Raw genomic sequence first — 17,998 nt, 5'->3', positions numbered from 1 at the left:
GTCCTGAGTAATTTTACTCCACTCTGCCAAGTAATTCTGTATGCTTCCCCCCACTGGAGCGGGTAACGGCGAGGGGGAAGTAACTCCTCAGGGCTTAGACCCGGCCGGGCCCTCTTTCGCCGAGGACTGCTGTCCACCTCTGCCCCTCTGACGTTTCTGGGAGGGTTGTCGCTGGTATTGCTGTTGTTGCTGCTGTTGGCCTGCTTGGGGACCTTGCCCTTGTTGATACCTCTAGGAAGAGTAACGCCTCTGGAAGGGACGGTACGACTTCCGCTGAGCCTTCAGTTTCTCTAAACCTACAGCCTTCAGCGTTTCCACTTCCGCCTTCATGATGGCCATCTCCTCGTCCGCATGAGCCCCAAAGAGAGTGGATCCTAAAAAAGGGCAAATTAGCAATCCGCTGTTGTGCCTCAGGCTTAAGCGAGGTAAGGCGCAACCAGGAATGTCTCCTCAAGTTAATGCCACAGTAGTACCCATGCGGGGCCAGGAGAGAGGCATCCGCCGTCGAACTGATGACCTGATTTGAGACCATCATGCCCTCATTCAGAATCTCCGGGAAGTCTTCCCTCCTGTCTCTTAGGACAATGAATTGTTGCAGGGACTCCCACAACGAGCGATCATATCTGCCCAAAAGTCCTGATGCACTAGCGGCCTTCATCGAAGTGGCAGCCGTACTACAGACTTTCCTTCCTGTCGAATCCATGTGCCTGCTCTCCTTGTCCAGAGAAACCGTAGATGACGGGGAAGTAGAATGCTGTTTCTTGGCGGCTGTCACAATGACAGAATCTGGTACAGGATCTGCTCTCAAGAATGCTCGATCAGAATCCGGGGGCCTGTACGTCTTTTGAAGTCTCAATGGTGCTGACTTCACCGAGGCTAGCGTCAGAAACAGCTCAATGGCCGGTTCTTCCAGTCCTGGCACCAAAGGCAGCAAAGAGTGAGAGAGGTGTCTGCGCTCCAATGTTTCAAAGCTCACGGAAGTGGTAGGGGTGGGCATAGTCAATGAGATCCCAAACTTCGCTGCCCCCCTCAGCAGCACATCTTGGAAAGTCACAATTTCATCAACTAGGGACACTCTCGTTGGGGAAGAGTCCGACAAAGTGGGAGAACATCTCCTGTCACTGGATGAGTCCGTATACCTGGACCGCGACCTGTCCCTCCGCCAACGATGGCGTGACCTTGTTGAGGATCGACTCCCACTGCGAGAGCGATGCCTCCCTCTGGATCTTGACCATGGCTTTCTGGGCCTTGCAGGAACCACAGGCCCCGGGGGCTGCAGAAGCAGAACAGGTAGTGCCGGAACCACAGGGCTTGGTAGTGGAGGCCGAGGCAGTGGTGGAAGAGGAGGAGGTGGTGGTGGAGGCGGCGGAGGAGGATGAAGAGGAGGAGCAGGAGGAGGAGGCGGAGGAAGCTGCAGAAGAGGAGAAGGAGGAGTAGGGGCTTTGAGGGCGAGTAGGTCCGGGAGTAATCAGAACTCTGTGACCTAAGGACTCGTCTCTTCTGGCGAGCAGGCCTCGGGGAGGACACTCTGGAGGCCGACCTTTCTCTCATCGGCGTCAATCTATGTGTCGACGTTGATTGCGAACGGCGGTGTCGCCTCGCCGGCAAGCGCCTACCTGTTTGGGATTCATCACGACGTCAATGGTGTGTTGACGCTGGTGAACTCCTCGAAGTCGACCTTGTCCCAGGTCTTGTTGTCCTACCCCTAGACGCCGAACGACGATGTCGCTTCGAGCCAGAACCCTGGGTCGACGGGGAGCAGATGGTAGTCATACCTCTCGACGTCGAAGCCATCGACCTCGACCGAGACCGGTGCCTTTTCTGGGCCTTTTCTTGACTGGGGAGCCCTCCAGAGGCCGATGCACAGGCAGAGGATGAAGATCGAGTTCCTCAATGCCCAGATGTCCCACCTGTTTCTTGAAGTCTCCTCTGCTCCAGGCATTGGAGACTAATCTTCTCCCTGTCACGCAGGGTCCTCCCGGAGTATAGTGACAAATATCACAGGAGACAGGGACATGGCTAGAAGGGAGACAGAGTATACACACTCTGTGGGGGCCAGATTTAGCCTTCTTCCTACCACACTCAGGGCACTTGTTGAATAAAGCTGGCATTTCGACAATATAGAGGTGACAAAACTGGTAAAAAAACACAGCAACTGGAAGAGGAAGACCCCAGACGTCGAGTGAAACACTGAAAATACTGGAAAAGTTCAAAAAATTGAAGATATACCCAAAAAGGTAGAGCTCAATGCTCCAGGCTCCTGCTAGCAGGAGCCGGAAAAAAGAACTGAAAGTAAAAGGCCTTTGGCTGTGCATCCTAGGATACCGAGGGTCTCTGGAGTGTTCCTTAAATGCACGGTATCCCTTTTCCAGACCCATAATGGCAGCCTATGGGGCTTGTCTGTCCTCTCTATCATGACAAAGGATTGTTGTGAAGGGGAGTTTCTCTAGGTGTGAAACTTTACAAAGTGTATAAAATGTAATAATATTTGGCTATCTTTTTCACTTCAAGCTGAAGTGCTGGCCAGTGTAGCCTTGTAGTTTCAGGCTGCATTATTTGTATTTGATTTTCTCTTAAGTGTCTATGCAGGACTGCAGAAGAAGACAACTTAAGAGACAATTTGGATTGCTCCGGGGTCCACGCACGTGGGCGTGACTATTCACTAGATTATGACTATACACAAAGATTCCCTACTACAGAAGCACCATAAAAGCATGGTTTTAAAGAAGATGAATAAAACTGGCATACAAGGTAATACTAATACATATAAATGAGTTGCACTAATAAGAGTTCTTGTGAAAATGTTGTTTATTAAAGTTTACTGATGCAATTAAAATGGCCTAGGGTTTCTAATGCTTTCTGTTGAGAATGCACATTTCAGAAAAGTCGGTGCAAAAATGCGTAGTAACACGATTAGATCTGAAGAGTTTGCATTGTAATACTAGACCTTCTATAATTTATGAAAAATGCTAAACTAATTTTGTAATGTGAACTTAGAAAATTATATACACATGAATGTTCAGACCATTTGTGGTAGTAGGGTATGTCTAAAGTTAGTTACTTTCATGTAATAATGACTTGTGAAAGTTCTATATATTCTTTACTTTATTTAATTACATTATATTTGATGTTGGTTTTCATTTAATCACGGGATGCTACCTAAAGGCCTTTTCAAATTGCTTTTTTTCTAGTCCTGACCTTTCCCCCGACTTAATACAATAGTTCATTTTCCACTAGTGAAATGTTGCTTTATTTTTCCTGTTCATGTGTACACCCCAACATTCCTCAATGTTTCTTTAACGTTCAGAGTGAAATATTTTTGTGGGAACAGAATTTCAGCTATTGCTATAGATGATTACTTTGTATCTTTCTTTCACCAATATTAGGCCTATGTGGACTCTCAATCTTTTTTTTCTCTTGACCAGTATGGGAAACTATCTCACTGTTGCAAGTGCTGTGTGTGACATTAAGTGAATGTCATCATACAATTGTCTTTTATTGGTGGAATGATTCCACATCACTGTAAGTTGCTGGAGACTTTATAAGGAATATGCTACTTACCAGTATGCATCTGTTCTTGGCATAGAGGGCTGCAGAGTGGTACATTATGAATAGATCGCCATCTGGTGTTGGGCTCGGATGATTGCACTTTGTTTTTCTCTTGGAGAGTCTTTTGTATCTTGGTGACTCCTCCCTTAGTTGGTAGTGCGCATGGGCATCGGCTCCATCCTTAGATTGTTTTGCCATAGTAGGGTTAGATGGAGTAGTGTAGTAGAATACAGATAAGAATGCCCATGTAAGTGTATCTAAATAAGAATAATGTTGGAACAGACACATGTTTCCGGGGAGGCTGGGAGGGCATGTACCACTCTGCAGCCCTCTATGCCAAGAACAGATGCATACTGGTAAGTAGCATATTCCGTTCGCGGCATATGGGCTGCAGATGGTACATTATGAATAGACTATACAGCAGTTCTCTCCCTAGCGGTGGTCGCCAGTGTCTGTTGCAACTGTCTGAAATAAAGTTTTTAATACTGCTTGTCCCACTCTAGCTTGTTGTGTTGTGTGCACATCTACACAATAGTGTTTTGTGAAGGTGTGTGGTGTAACCCAGGTAGCTGCTTTGCATATGTCATCTAGTGGGATGTTTCCCAAAAATGCCATAGATGCTCCTAGTTTACGTGTAGAGTGAGCTCTAGGAGGAACAGTTAATGTTTTCTTTGCTTTTAAGTAGCATATTTGAATGCATTTTACAATCCATCTTGCAATGCCCGCCTTAGAGATGGGATTGCCTTTGTGTGTTGGAGAAAACGCAACAAATAGCTATTTAGTCTTTCTGAAAGTTTGTGTTCTTTCTATATAGTACAATATGGCCCTTCTAACATCTAATGTATGTAGGGCTCTTTCTGCTACTGTTTGTGGTTTTGGAAAGAAAACCGGTAATTCCACTGACTGATTGATGTGGAATGCTGAAATTACTTTTGGTAAGAATTTTGGGTTTGTTCTAAGAACCACCTTATTTTGGTGTAACTGCATAAATGGTTCTTGAATTGTAAAAGCCTGCAGCTCACTTACTCTTCTAAGTGACGTGATAGCTATGAGGAAGGCCACCTTCCATGTGAGGAATTGTATTTCACACCTATGCATAGGTTCAAAGGGTGGCCCCATTAGTCTGGTAAGTACTATGTTGAGATTCCAGACTGGGGAAGGTGGTCTTCTTGGTGGAATGACTCTTTTGAGTCCTTCCATGAAAGCTTTAATTGCTGGTACTTTAAACAGGGAAAGATGTTGCCTGTTTTGTAGGTACGCCGCTATAGCTGCGAGATGAACTCTTATAGAGGTATATGCTAAGTTACATTGCTGTAAGTGTAGTAAATAGCAAATGATTTGTTTAGTGGATGCGTCCAAAGGGTTGATTTGCTTACTGTTACAGTGTATAGCAAACCTTTTCCATTTTGCTGCGTAGCATGCTCTGGTGGTAGGACGTCTTGCTTGTTTAAGGATTTCCATACATTCTGGTGGTAGATCTAAATATCCAAACTCTATGACCTCAGGAGCCAGATCGCTAGGTTCAGTTGTTTGGGATCTGGGTGCATTATTTCTCCATGGTTCTGTGTAAGATGCATGGGTAATAATCTTAGCTTTTGATGTGGTACTTGTGAGAGTTGTAGCAGTGTGGTGAACCACGGCTGTCTTGCCCACGTGGGTGCCACTAGTATCATTGTCATTGAGTGTTGCTGCAGCTTCCGAACCAGTAACGGAATTAGTGGTAGCGGAGGGAACGCGTAAGCAAATTTGTTGGACCAATTTATCCATAGTGCATTGCCCTGGGACCGTTGGTGTGGGTACCTGGATGCGAAGTTTTTGCATTTTGCGTTCTGATGATTGGCAAACAGATCTATCTCTGGTTGCCCCCATTTTTGGAAGAATGGCTGCAGTATTTGGTCGTGCAGCTCCCATTCGTGTACTTGCTCTGACTGTCTGCTTAGGATGTCTGCTATCTGATTTTGAACTCCTGGTAGGTGTTCTGCTAACAGATAGATCTTTTGAGGAATGGCCCATCTCCAGATGTCCTGTGCTAGTTTGGATAGTTGGAGAGAGTGTGTCCCCCCCTGTTTTTGAATATAATACATTGCAGTCATGTTGTCTGTTCTGATCAGGACTGCCTTGCCTGTTATTTGCATTTGGAAAGCTTTTAGTGCTAGAAACACTGCTAATAGTTCCAGGTAGTTGCTGTGCAGTTTCTTTTGCTGCACACTCCACTTCCCCTGCACTGTGTATTTGTCCATATGCGCTCCCCATCCTGAGAGCGATGCGTCCGCTGTTATTATTACTTGTGGAATTGGCTCTAGGAACGACCGTCCCTTGGAAATGTTTTCTGTGTTCCACCACTTCAGAGAGCGGTACGTCCGGTCGTTTACCAACACCAGATCTGTAATCTGACCTTGAGCCTGATTCCACTGTGTCGCTAGACACTCCTGTAGTGGACGCATTTGAAGTCTGGCATGTGGTATTAGCAGTATGCATGAGGACATCATGCCTAATAGTTGCATAAACACTCGTGCTGGTAGTGAGTGTTGTGGTTGAAATCTTTGTATTAACCCGACCATTGTTTGTATCCTGACTGGGTTGGGGTATGCTATTGCTTTTTCTGTGTCTACTGTAGCCCCCAGGTATTGCTGAATTTGGTTTGGTTGCAGGTGCGATTTTTTGTAGTTCACCGTGAACCCTAGGTGGTGCAGCAATTGAATTGTCTTCTGTGTGTTGTGAAGACATTCTTCTTTTGACTTGGCCTTTATTAGCCAATCGTCCAAGTATGGGAAGACATGTATTTGTTGTCTTCTTAGGTGTGCTGCCACCACAGCTAGACATTTTGTGAAAACTCTTGGTGCTGTTGTGACACCGAACGGAAGGACTTTGAACTGATAGTGTTGTCCTTCTAACACAAACCTTAGGTATTTTCTGTGGGCTTTGTGAATTGGGATATGAAAGTAAGCGTCTTTTAGATCCAGTGTAGAAAGAAAGTCCCCTTTCTTCAGTAAAGGGAGTACTTGTTGAAGCGTGACCATGTGGAAATGCTCCGAATTTATGTAAGCATTGAGAGGTCTGAGGTCTAATATTGGTCTTAGGGACCCGTCCTTTTTGGGGATCAGGAAGTATAGAGAGTATACTCCTGTTCCTTTTTGATCTTTTGGGACCTTCTCTATTGCATGCTTTTGTAGAAGTGCTAGAACTTCTTCTCTTAATAATGTCAGATGATCTTGGCTCATTGGACGCTGTTTGGGGGGGATGTTTGGTGGGGTAGCTGTGAGTTCTAGGCAATAACCATGTTGGATAATTTGTCTCACCCACTTGTCTGATGTGATGTTTTCCCAGACAGGTAGGAACTGTGATAGACGTCCCCCGACCGGTGTTATGTGGTCTGGGGGGAGTTCTATGAAGTCACTGTTTTGGTGTTGAGGCGTTGCGGTTGTTATTATTTCCGCGGCCTCTACCCTTGTTGTTGTTACCTCTGTAACTGCCTCTTGAATTACCTCTGGGTGATGTTGGTGTGAAAGAGGTGGATTGCTGATTTGTTCCTGTGTTCTTTGAGCCCCCTCTATAGGTGGATCTACGAAAGGAACCTCTGTGTGTTGGCTGTTGCAATGCTCCCATTGACTTAGCCGTTTCTGTATCTTTCTTCATTTTTTCTAAGGTCTCGTCTGTGCTTGAACCAAACAGTGTCTTCTGATCAAATGGTTTGTTCAGTAGGGCTGATTGTACTTCTTGTTTGAATCCTGAGATTCTAAGCCATGCATGTCTTCTTAGCATGACACTGGTGTTAATAGATCTTGCTGCAGTGTCTGCTGCGTCTAGTGCGCACTTAATGGAAGTATTAGTTATTATTTTACCTTCCTGTATTAATTGATCTGCCTTTTTCTGATGTTCTTTGGGGAGATGTGTGATAAGTTTCTCTAACTCATCATAATGTGCCCTGTCATAACGTGCGAGTAGTGCTTGTGTATTGGCTATACGCCAGCTATTCGCTGCCTGTGATGCTACTCTTTTGCCTGATGAATCTATTAACTTTGACTCTTTATCTGGTGGAGGAGCCTCTCCTGTAGATAATGAGTTTGCTCTTTTACGAGCGTTTGAGACCACCAGCGAGTCTAGAGGTACATGCCCTTTAATAAATATTGGGTCCTTTGGAGCCGCTTTATATTTTTTATCAATTCTTGGGTTTAACACCCTGGCTCTCACTGGGTTTTCGAATATTTCCTCTGTGTGACTAAGAAGACCCTTCAACATAGGAAGAGTACCTGATGTTCTCTGTGCATTAGGTAGAGTCTCTAACAAGAAATCCTCTATTTGAGGTTCTGTATGCATATCTAGTTTGTGATATTTTGCTGCCCTATTAATGAGCTGCACAAAACCTGTGTTATCATCAGGTGGTGAAGGCTTTGAGGGATATAGCTCTGGGTCGTTGTCCTCATCTGACCCTACATCATAATTTTCCCATGGGTCCTCCTCATCTGGGATAGTTTCGTCATCCCCTTGAGGTTCTCCCTCCCCTAGATCACTGTCTACATCTGACTGAGGTGTAGCTGGTCTTGGTGTGGAAGGTGTAGGAATATTTGGCCTATTGTGAGGAATAGGAGAAGAGGGTGTGACTTTAGGTCGAGGAGAAGCAGGAGGAGTTATATTTGTCCCCATTGTTCTCTTTTTTGAAGGAAGAGGTTTATCTTCTGACTGTTCACTCTTTCTCTTCTTCGTGACCACTTTCCCAGTTTGCGGATCAATAAACAAGATCTTTTGTTTGGGATCTGTCTGTTGCTCCTGAATCGGTACCGAAGGTCCTGGTTCCGGGAGGTGCTTTTGTTTTCGATCGTCAGATCTTGTTGTTTTCGACACCGAATGTCTGCTCGATTCCGACTTTCTGGGTATCGAGTGTATCTTGGACGATAAATCATATTTATGTTTCGACATGGAATGTTTCGATACCGAGCTTTCCCTTGTATGTAGCCTCGGTGCCGAAGTCGATGTCGCCCTTTTCTCGGATCCGACATGGTGGGGGTCCGAGTGTTTCGGTTTCAGTTTCAGTTTCGTTGCCGGGCCCGAGGGCGGGGCGTCGGAAACTTTTTTCTGCGGTTTGACCGGGCCCGAGGGCGGGGTCGTTACCGCACGGGGTCGGTTTTTCGGTAAGGGGACGTCGTCACTCACGGTTTGTTGCTCGATGAGTTCTTCAACCTCCGACTGGTCCCCTTCCGACCCCGACTGGTCCTCTTCTTCCTCGATTTGCTCGTCTCCGAACAGCTCCGGGATCGCCTCCGCCTGCATTCTGGAAACCTCGTGTCTTCGAGCTCGACGATTTCTAATCGTTAGCTTGGAGGAGAATGCTGCACAGGCTTCGCAGTCCCTGGATTCGTGTTCAGGCGATAGACAGAGGTTGCACACCTCGTGTAGGTCCTTGTGTGGGAACTTAGCACCACACGTTGGACATTTTTTGAATGGAGTCCTTTCCATGGACTCCGGGCTTGACTGCGTCGAGAAAGGCCTCCTGTTCTTCGACGTAGATCCAAGTTTTTCTCTTCGATTTTGAATTTGCAACGCGTCGGAATGGAAATGAAACGCGTTCGATAACAATACCGTCGAATTGGAAAGGGAATACGCGCCGATAAATCACTTTCTTCTGAAGTTGATCTGGAGCGTCTCGATCCTCATCCGAACCCGATGGCGGAAAAAAACAATCTAAGGATGGAGCCGATGCCCATGCGCACTACCAACTAAGGGAGGAGTCACCAAGATACAAAAGACTCTCCAAGAGAAAAACAAAGTGCAATCATCCGAGCCCAACACCAGATGGCGATCTATTCATAATGTACCATCTGCAGCCCATATGCCTCGAACAAGAAGAAACCCAAAGATGGGGAAACACCATTCTGATTTTTCCTACTCTGAGAACCGGATACTATGCTGATCAATTCTTTAATAACTTTTCTCTTACTTTTGGACTGCCTTGCTGAAGCTGCAGTTGGAGCTGATGTACTGAAACCTTCCTTGCCAAACCATTTCCATTTTGTTTTAGTTCCTTTTATTTCCTTGCTATGCTAATAGACTTGCCCTTAACAGACTTTACATTTGAACCCTTTCCCCCATTTTCATAGGATTCAGGCTCGCAGACAACAAACTATCCTTCTTCCTTAATGGTGGTGGGACTCAGTAACTCAGTAAGGTGATTTTTATTATAACCCTTTGGGAGCACCAGCTTAAATGTTTGTAACTGTTATAAAAGCTGTGATATGTTTAACTGAACTTCTCAAGAAATTGCTTGTGGCAATGAATTTTGAATCTTTAATAAAATAACCAAATTAATCAAAATATCTGTCCCAGTCTCTTTATTGAGTCCTATTGGGTATTTCATTCAAACTGTGCTTTTTACTAATGACTTAATGTGTTGTAGGGAGAATCAGCTAGGTCTGACAGAACATCAGGTGTTACTTCTTTTGTTTTGATTTGCTGTTGCAGAGCTTTTGGTCTGCATGATCCTAACTCGACTCGAGGAGAAATATTTGTCAGAGTATCATAGCCTCTGTGGTAAATGGAAATGCTGCAGGTTGTCTAATCGTAAAGGGTCCAGTACAGTTAGGGTAGTAAAGGAGAGTAAATGTATTAAACATTTTACCATGCTTACGCTACAACAGGTTTAAGCTTGAACTACCTTCAGACAGAAATATGGGTTTCCAATTTAGTTGAGGATTAATCTTCAAGACCTCAGACATCTCCCTATAAGGTGAATAAGTGCCTTGGGCACAGGCAAGACCTACTTTGGAGGCCTATTAAAAAAGTACCTGAACTAGAATGTTGGTGGTGCCATGTCATATGGTTTCTACGAATAAAATAGGAGTGTGTATCCAGACAACATAACTGTCAGAATAGGGGGACTGAGTCCACACGCTTTAGAATATGTTGACCTAATTCCAAGCTAGCTCAAAGTGCCCCATCTGAACTCCTATCAGGGTTCCAAATAGTATATGCAACCTCAGAACATGACCACTCTAATTTCCCAAGGAAATCATGGCAACAGATCTAGCCTTTCATTGTTACCCTGGAAATCCCAAAGGAGACAAAAAAAATACGAATTGGTTCAAACATTTATTGAAACAATCGTATTCTTATATAAAAGCGTGAGCTTCAATTATTACTAGGATGAAACTTAGCTTTGTAACCAGCATTACGAGACTGGCAAAAAATATATAAACAGTTCAACCATCATAACATTATCTTGTCATATATAATTATATTTCTAGTCCTATCTAATACTACCTGCTCTAGCGAGAGCAGTGCAGGTGGTGGGAGTACCATATGCCAGATCTCTTGGGAAAACCCAACCCCCTATACCTGTGTATGATGTATCAAGAAGCTTATCTGGTGTAGCACAGGCTCTCGTCCTTTACAGGAGGAAGGTTAGAGTAAACTGGGTTGCATCTCAGTCACTGTGCACAGCATTCCAGGATAATCCCAGCAGAACTGCTCCTCTACCGAATTCTCACAGAGGCAGTTTATATAATAAACGTGCTGTTCCAATGGCACTGTGTCTAAGGTGCACAGCTGATATGAATGTTTGTCTTGAGACTTGGAGCTGTCTCCAACCAGACAACCGAATGTAAGGGTGTTGTGTTCAATGTTCCTAGCTTAGAGAGAGTGTACAGGCAACCTGATAACATGCCCATCATGAAATGTACTGCATGCAAAATTATTTCTAAACATTTTATTGTGTATGTGCAAAGCATGTAGAAAGTCACCATTAGAAAAAGATGTCAAGTTAAAAAGTGTGGTTTAAAATGGTGACTTTAGTACGGGTCCTGTTGAACCTTACAAAACCCCCTGCTGTGCACAGTGAAAGACCTTGCGCAGGGGTGGGAGGTTGCATGCAGAGTTAGACACTGACCCTTGTTGCCTGTGGCCATTCCCCATTGAGTAAGGCCAAAGTGCATGTTTCGACAGGTTTGTGTGCTGAGTCTAGATGAAGGCCACATATTGCAGTGCATTCCCATATTCACTGCAAAGGACCTGTGCAGCAGAGGGTTGGGCAAAGGGCCTGGCTGCCAGTCAGTCATTGTGGGCCATCTTACTGTATACAAAGCAGGGTTGGTTGCTCGTGGTTGGTTGGGCACAAGGAACTGGTGTATGTGGTGTATGTTTAAAAAAACATAAATCATAGAAAAATATTTTAAAAAATTAAGTTTAGTTATTGTTGGCTTTGGTTACACCATGTTAAGATATGTTTAAACAAAATCTTAGAAAATGACTTTAAAACCACAGTAAAGTGCAATTAAGGTTACAAATAAAACTGAAAAAGCAGTTATTTACAAGTTATGAAAATAAGACCACAATCCACAACTAGCAAAACAGCCATGGAAACAATAACACGCACATCAAAATCAACCAGGAATTCATGGATGACCCTCATGATAGCACCACCACCAGAGTTCAGGAATTATGGCTTGGGACAAGACTGTAGACTCAAAACTATCAAACCTATCTGACTCTAGTCTCCAGTCTAGGTTAGTTTCCTTTTTGCTGCTATGAATAAAGTTTAGTTGATGAAATGTTGTTGATTTTACAGATTTTCTTTCTTGGTGGGAAACGAGGAATCTACATAGCTGCACAAACATATAAGGTTAAGTACAGAGAGGAGAGGACTTACAAAGTTAAATATAATCACATTTTGGTTTGTTGGCAAAGAAATAAACTATTATATAATAGAAGATTGCTAAAAATGATAAGATTAGGTGTAGCAATTGAACCTTTCAGTAGTCTTCTTGGATCATCAGTGAAATAAGGCTAGTTTTAGGAGGCAGATTTATTACAGCCAAATACAAATACGACAAAATCATAAATTCATTTAGGAGAGAACATTATGTATTTCAACCATTTCTGTCTAGGAAGTAAAATAATGAAAGAGATAAATACCATCTCGATCTGCCATGCTGTCAAAAAATAACCAAGCGCCATCTTCTTTCCCATACTTTACAAAAGCTACATAGTGGCTTGTTTCTATGCAGAGTACAGCAAATAAGTCCATCTTCTGGCAAGGCATACAGCCACGTCTCCAGTCACGCTCGGAGAGATCTTTTGGAAGGGACACTGGGTTGTACTTGTGACTCTGCCTTTTAGGATGTAGGTGAACCTATATAAAAGCAAAGACGGATACGTTACGAGAAACCATCTACACCATCTCTAAGCAGTTTCATCTGTATTAACTTTTATATTTAACAAAAAAGATGTGTTGGAGTCACTATTGTAGCTGAGCTTCTGATCTGCAATGTCATATCTACAGTCTCAAATCGGCACACTGTTTCAATAAGGAAAATATATTTAGAACAGAATACATAAACGCAATCTAGTTAACTATGGTCAGCAAGACAGAAAATTAAAATTTCTAATGTTGAATAATAACTACGCAAAATTCATTCAGTTTTAGAAACACCTCTAAGTAATAGAACAAGTTACTTAACTTCATTAGTACATTTTCTGTGACATACTACATATTCCCAGATATTTCTCGTCTTTAAATTTCCTCTCCAGGAGTCAGACTGCATCCACACTTTTTCCTAACTCCCTTATGGTGCTAGGTGTTGCAAATATGACTTGAGCTACACACATATTCTGTTGCATTGTATGTGATTCTCAAATCTCTAAATGCACCAGCTGTGCCCCTGGCATCAGTTCCCTCCAGTCTTCCAAGCAGCACAGAAGCAACAGGGAAGTATAAAGGGAGAAAACAGGACATCATTGCTATTTATTTATTAATGTAATTTTATTTGCTAGTTTTTACCATATTCGCTTCCCAAAGACTTGGAAATTCAGGACAATGAGAAATCTGTGGGCAGAGACAGTATCCACTAGAAAAAGGCTGACAGAACGTAACTTCTCTTTTGGTGGATAGTTATTCACAGATTCCTCATTTTTTAATTACTCTGATTCCAATGTCAATGTCCAGAGGCAAGTCTGAGGGAAACGCCACCCTTTCACATGAGAACAATTTGCAGAACAGCCTTTTTCCTTTCCTTGGTCAAATATCCAACACTACCACTACCTTTAGCCAGTGACAATACTGCAGCCTTGCTCATCAATCAATCAATCAATCAGGGTTTGTAAAGCGTGGCTACTTGAGTGTCTCAAGGCGCTGGGGGTAGAGGAGGACTGCTGTACCATCTGTGCCAGTTCTTGTGATCCTTTGTGAATAGGGCCAGCAATGGGGATTGCCCGAGGTGGAGAGAGGCAGGGTGTTCCAGGTCTTGGCTGCGAGGTAGGAGAAGGATCTTCCTCTGGTTCGAGTCTTGTGGATTTGAGGGGCGGGGGCCAGGGTCCGCTGGGCAGAGCGGAGGTGTCTAGGGAGTACGTGGAATGAGAGGTGATGGTTCAGGTATGCTTGTCCTGTGTTGTGGAGGGCTTTGTAGGCATGTGTGAGGAGCTTGAAAGTAATTCTATCATTGACTGGGAGCCAGTGGAGTTCTCGGAGGTGTTTGGTGATACTGGAGATGTCAAGAACCATTCTGGCTGCGGCATTTTGAATGTTCTGTAGTTTCCTAAGGAGTTTCTGGGTGACGCTCATGGTATAATGTGCTTTACATATAATCAGGTGGTTCTTTTTGCTGGGGGTTTGTGAATCTTACAGCAAAGGGCTATAATATGCAACAATGTATGCCTGTTTTCTTGCCTTCTTTTTGCCGAACAATAGGTCTCCAATCCTAAAGAAGAAAACTACTTCTTGTCGGTATTGATCATTATTGTGGATACTGTAGCTAGCTGCAAACACCTCAACTTTGAATATTTCCAGGCACCAGACTTGATCTGAAAACCTTTTTATTGCTCTCTTGGCATTGTATGGGGTGCTTGCTCGAACTCACGCCGGTAGCAATGCCACAGTCATGTCAAAAGAGCTTTAAAGAGTCCATCACTGTGCAACAACATTACTTGCTGATCTATTTTGCCTGTGCCCTAAGTGGCAGAGACAAGGAAACAGCATCAATTGTGGCAGTTCAATGCAGCAATCTAGAACAGAACATTTTTAAGTGGACTACAGCAATCTTTCAGAAAGGGGAGGCAGTAGGTATGGTCAGGAATCTGCTGGTAGAGTATCCACCAGAGAGACTCATCAAAAGCATTTTCTTTTCTTCTGATAAATATTCCTACCTGCAGGTTCATCACTTGTTGAATAGATTCCAAAGTACAACTCCTAGTGGTGGGTCTAAAGGAAATCATGTAGGACAGAGCGTGGGATATGGTCATCCTTTCTCACCTCTGAATCCAAACAATATTTGGAGGAAGTGTGAAGGTAATCCCAGGTTTCCACAGGACAAATCTCAGCCACAGGAACCAACTGTGACTAGCACTGAGGTGAAATATGTCTCTGATGGAGCAAGGATTTGCATGTAATGCAACTTGCTTGTAATCAGTCCTCTCGACATAACGTTAATATACTAATCAACATGTTTGTTTTATTAATATCGCATTACACGACATTTGAGGGAAACTTGCATATGTGCTTTTACTAATGTTAATCCGCTTGCAATAAAATGGTTGCTGCTATGCGGGATTTCTTGCTGCGCATGCGTCTGTCACACTCACGTGATATGACGTATCTATCGCTTGGAGGGAAACTTTTGCTTCTGCGGATTAAAACTAAGGTGGCTGCTCTGTGTTACAGCATGCATGAAGCTTGCACTGCTGCTTTTGCTAAGCTGTTCGTTCTGCTTTACACTAAGGCAATAGTTAAAAATAAAGTAATGGGAATAGAGTAGAGATAAGTGGTATACAGTGCATTCATTTATTCTGTGTTCTAAAACTGTTACTTTTCTACTTTTCATGTATCGTAATCTTTGGACCCGGGAGGTGCCATTACTCCATCTTGAAAACTCACATCGCGCATGTCTGACTCTAAAGAGAACTGAAGTCATCTAACCTTGAAGCAATGCCAAGCTACTGCGCACTGGAAGATGTGAATGAGAAAGCAAACTTTTGAACTTAAACGGAAGAGAACTTGTTAATATGTTATAAAAATGTATTTGTTAAAAGAACATTCATTGTCGGGTGGAATAAAACATACGTGGGAAAGTAATTTGATGGGCAGGAACGGTAATTTTAATATCATCAAGAAAAGTTTCATTTTGGTATGCTGTGATGACCTCTCCTTATTCTTTGTCCAATCAAAATTGGGGATCCTTACACTTGCAGCATTGGGGGTTGGTACAATGACCTGGAAAATAGCATAACTAGGGTAGGCGTTGCAAGTTAATTTGTCCGACTTGTCCGAATAGCTGACCTGTCACTGACCCAATGCACTCAATAGGTGACCAAGAACAGAGGGCTGCGGAGCACTCTGTCAGAAGATTTGCTGACCCAATCGGGGTTCCGGGAGCTGAAGTGCTGGCGAAGCACTTTGCCGGGAAAATCGATAACCCAATCGGGGTTGTGGCTGTTAGCTGCAGAGTGAGAGTAGCGCAGGCGTTGCAACTTAACTGCGGGTGCCCGTCTTAACCTTTGGTGGTCCTGTCCTGATCCAATTTGGCTTTACCTGTCCTGAATTTTGGTCTGCACCTGCTTTCCTTGCTGGCGCCTTTTTTTTCGGGGTTCTGTCCTTTGTCCAGCCCGTGGCCAGGGTTTGGTCTTCACACTATTCTAGGTAATTATAAATCCGTGTGGGTTGGTCAATGTATTATTTCCTTCTCTTTACCCTTCCTACCGTTAAAAGTTTGAAATATGTTGCCTTTCTTACCCTCCCTATTGTTGAGATCATGTGCCAGTTTTGATGACGTATTTCTTTTTTCCTTACACTCCCTTTTGTCAAATGCCCAAAATCATTTGATCACATATCATGTTCTTTTTCTTTACCCCCCTTACTGCAAACAGTTCGAAAACAGTTTAATACATCTTTTGCATAGTTACATATTGATTCTGATCTTCACAATTGAAAGTCTGCTGGTGTTTAATCTTTGGATCATGACCATTTAAAAACGTAGATAAAGATTTTAAAACTTTCCGAGTCTGTGGTTATTATATGAGTGCAAATGTTATTTTCCTATTATTCTAACACCCTTGATCCATTAGGACTTTAGGTACCGACTACAAGGATTGGTAAGTCAATGGTTTAGGTCCTAAATGAAATTCATAAATCACTGATTAGAGTGAGCGCACAGGTTATCTGATTAAACCCACAAGTATATTTTGTGTTGTTTTATGGGCACAGGTGAGTATGGTAAAACCGAGTCGGGTGACCTGCGCACTCTATCAGTATTTCTTTTGGTAGCAGCAAGATGGTTAGGGTTTAGTTAAGATAGGTAGTTAGTTAGCTATGTATTCATTATTGACCGATCAAATCTGATTTTACATTGATTATATTGATGCTGCATTGAATGTATGTATTAACCAAAATTGTTCGTACCTGTTATATGTTTTGTCTGGAATCCCCGGGGCAGAATAGCGGGTGGTAAATCGAAGCCACACTGCAGTGAGGTCACTTACCTGGAGGAAATAAGTGCATGGTTAGGTAAAACCAGAAGCACTTCTTAGGGATTTTTCTGTATAAATGAGTGATAAATGATAGCAAAGAGTTTGCTGGCAAAACTTTTTGTGTGATATCACCTAGAAAGGGTCATACGGAAGGAGTAGCAGGTTCTTCTGAGCTTGATTGATAGCAAAAGGGTCCGCTGGTGAAACTTTGGCCTTAGTATATCCCGGAGTAGATAAGTCTGAAGGAGTAGCAGGTTCTCTTATGCTTGCGTGCAGGGTAGACGGAAGGAATCTACTCAGAGTATATGAAAAGTAAGCGGAAGGGATTTACTTGTAGTGAGTGAAATGTAACTTTCCTTTGATTTAGTCACTCGGGTACAGTGGTGTATGTTTTTACGTTGTTGAATAATAAACATCTGCATTAAAAGTGAAAGAAATTAAGTTTTGTATTACCTTGCAAAGGAGGGAATCAGTTGCAGAGCTGCGGTGACGTCACTCAGAGCCGATCTGGTATTGGTCGAGACAGCGGGTGTGTAGCTGCGGTAAATTATTGTAAAGGAGGGGTGAGCACAGGAGCGTGAGAACTAGTCTCACGAGAGAAGCCGCGCAACTATTGGTTGAATTTATTTGAATTCTAAATGAGGCATTGTAGGAATGGGAAACTGAGGCTTTTGAGCGAGATAGACCCAGAAGTAATGGTAATTTGAGTAGGTTTTATCTCCGATTTCCAAAAGATACAAGAGATAAATTAATGAAACAATGGAGAGGTCTATGTTACTGGAAGGATTGTATCCTGTATTAACTTTAGAAGAGCCCACTGGAAGTAAAAAGAATGAGAAAACAAAACATTTAATAACTAGTGGTGAGTCAGATGATGATTATTTGGAGGATTTATTGATTAAAAATCCACCACCTTATAATGAGGAACCAAGCACAGTTAATCCAAATGCTCCGTTTCTGAAACAACCTCTGATTCTGCAAGTGCTACATGAGACTTTGTTAG

General features: G+C 43.2%; 1 protein-coding gene across 7 annotated transcripts in view; it reads right to left on the bottom strand.

Moving 5' to 3' along the window:
* CYLD (CYLD lysine 63 deubiquitinase) overlaps positions 1-17,998 on the bottom strand; it is a 516,546-nt gene that overhangs the window by 20,045 nt on the left and 478,503 nt on the right. For all 7 annotated transcript variants that reach the window (XM_086945164.1, XM_086945166.1, XM_086945167.1 and 4 more), the window contains exon 16: positions 12,454-12,670. In XM_086945164.1, the coding sequence (XP_086801290.1) occupies positions 12,454-12,670 (217 nt within the window). The remainder of the gene's footprint in view (positions 1-12,453; positions 12,671-17,998) is intronic.

The sequence above is a fragment of the Lissotriton vulgaris genome, chromosome 12 (assembly GCF_964263255.1).
Source record: "Lissotriton vulgaris chromosome 12, aLisVul1.2, whole genome shotgun sequence".
Classification (NCBI taxonomy): domain Eukaryota; kingdom Metazoa; phylum Chordata; class Amphibia; order Caudata; family Salamandridae; genus Lissotriton; species Lissotriton vulgaris.
This window is presented reverse-complemented; position numbering and strand designations above follow the sequence as displayed.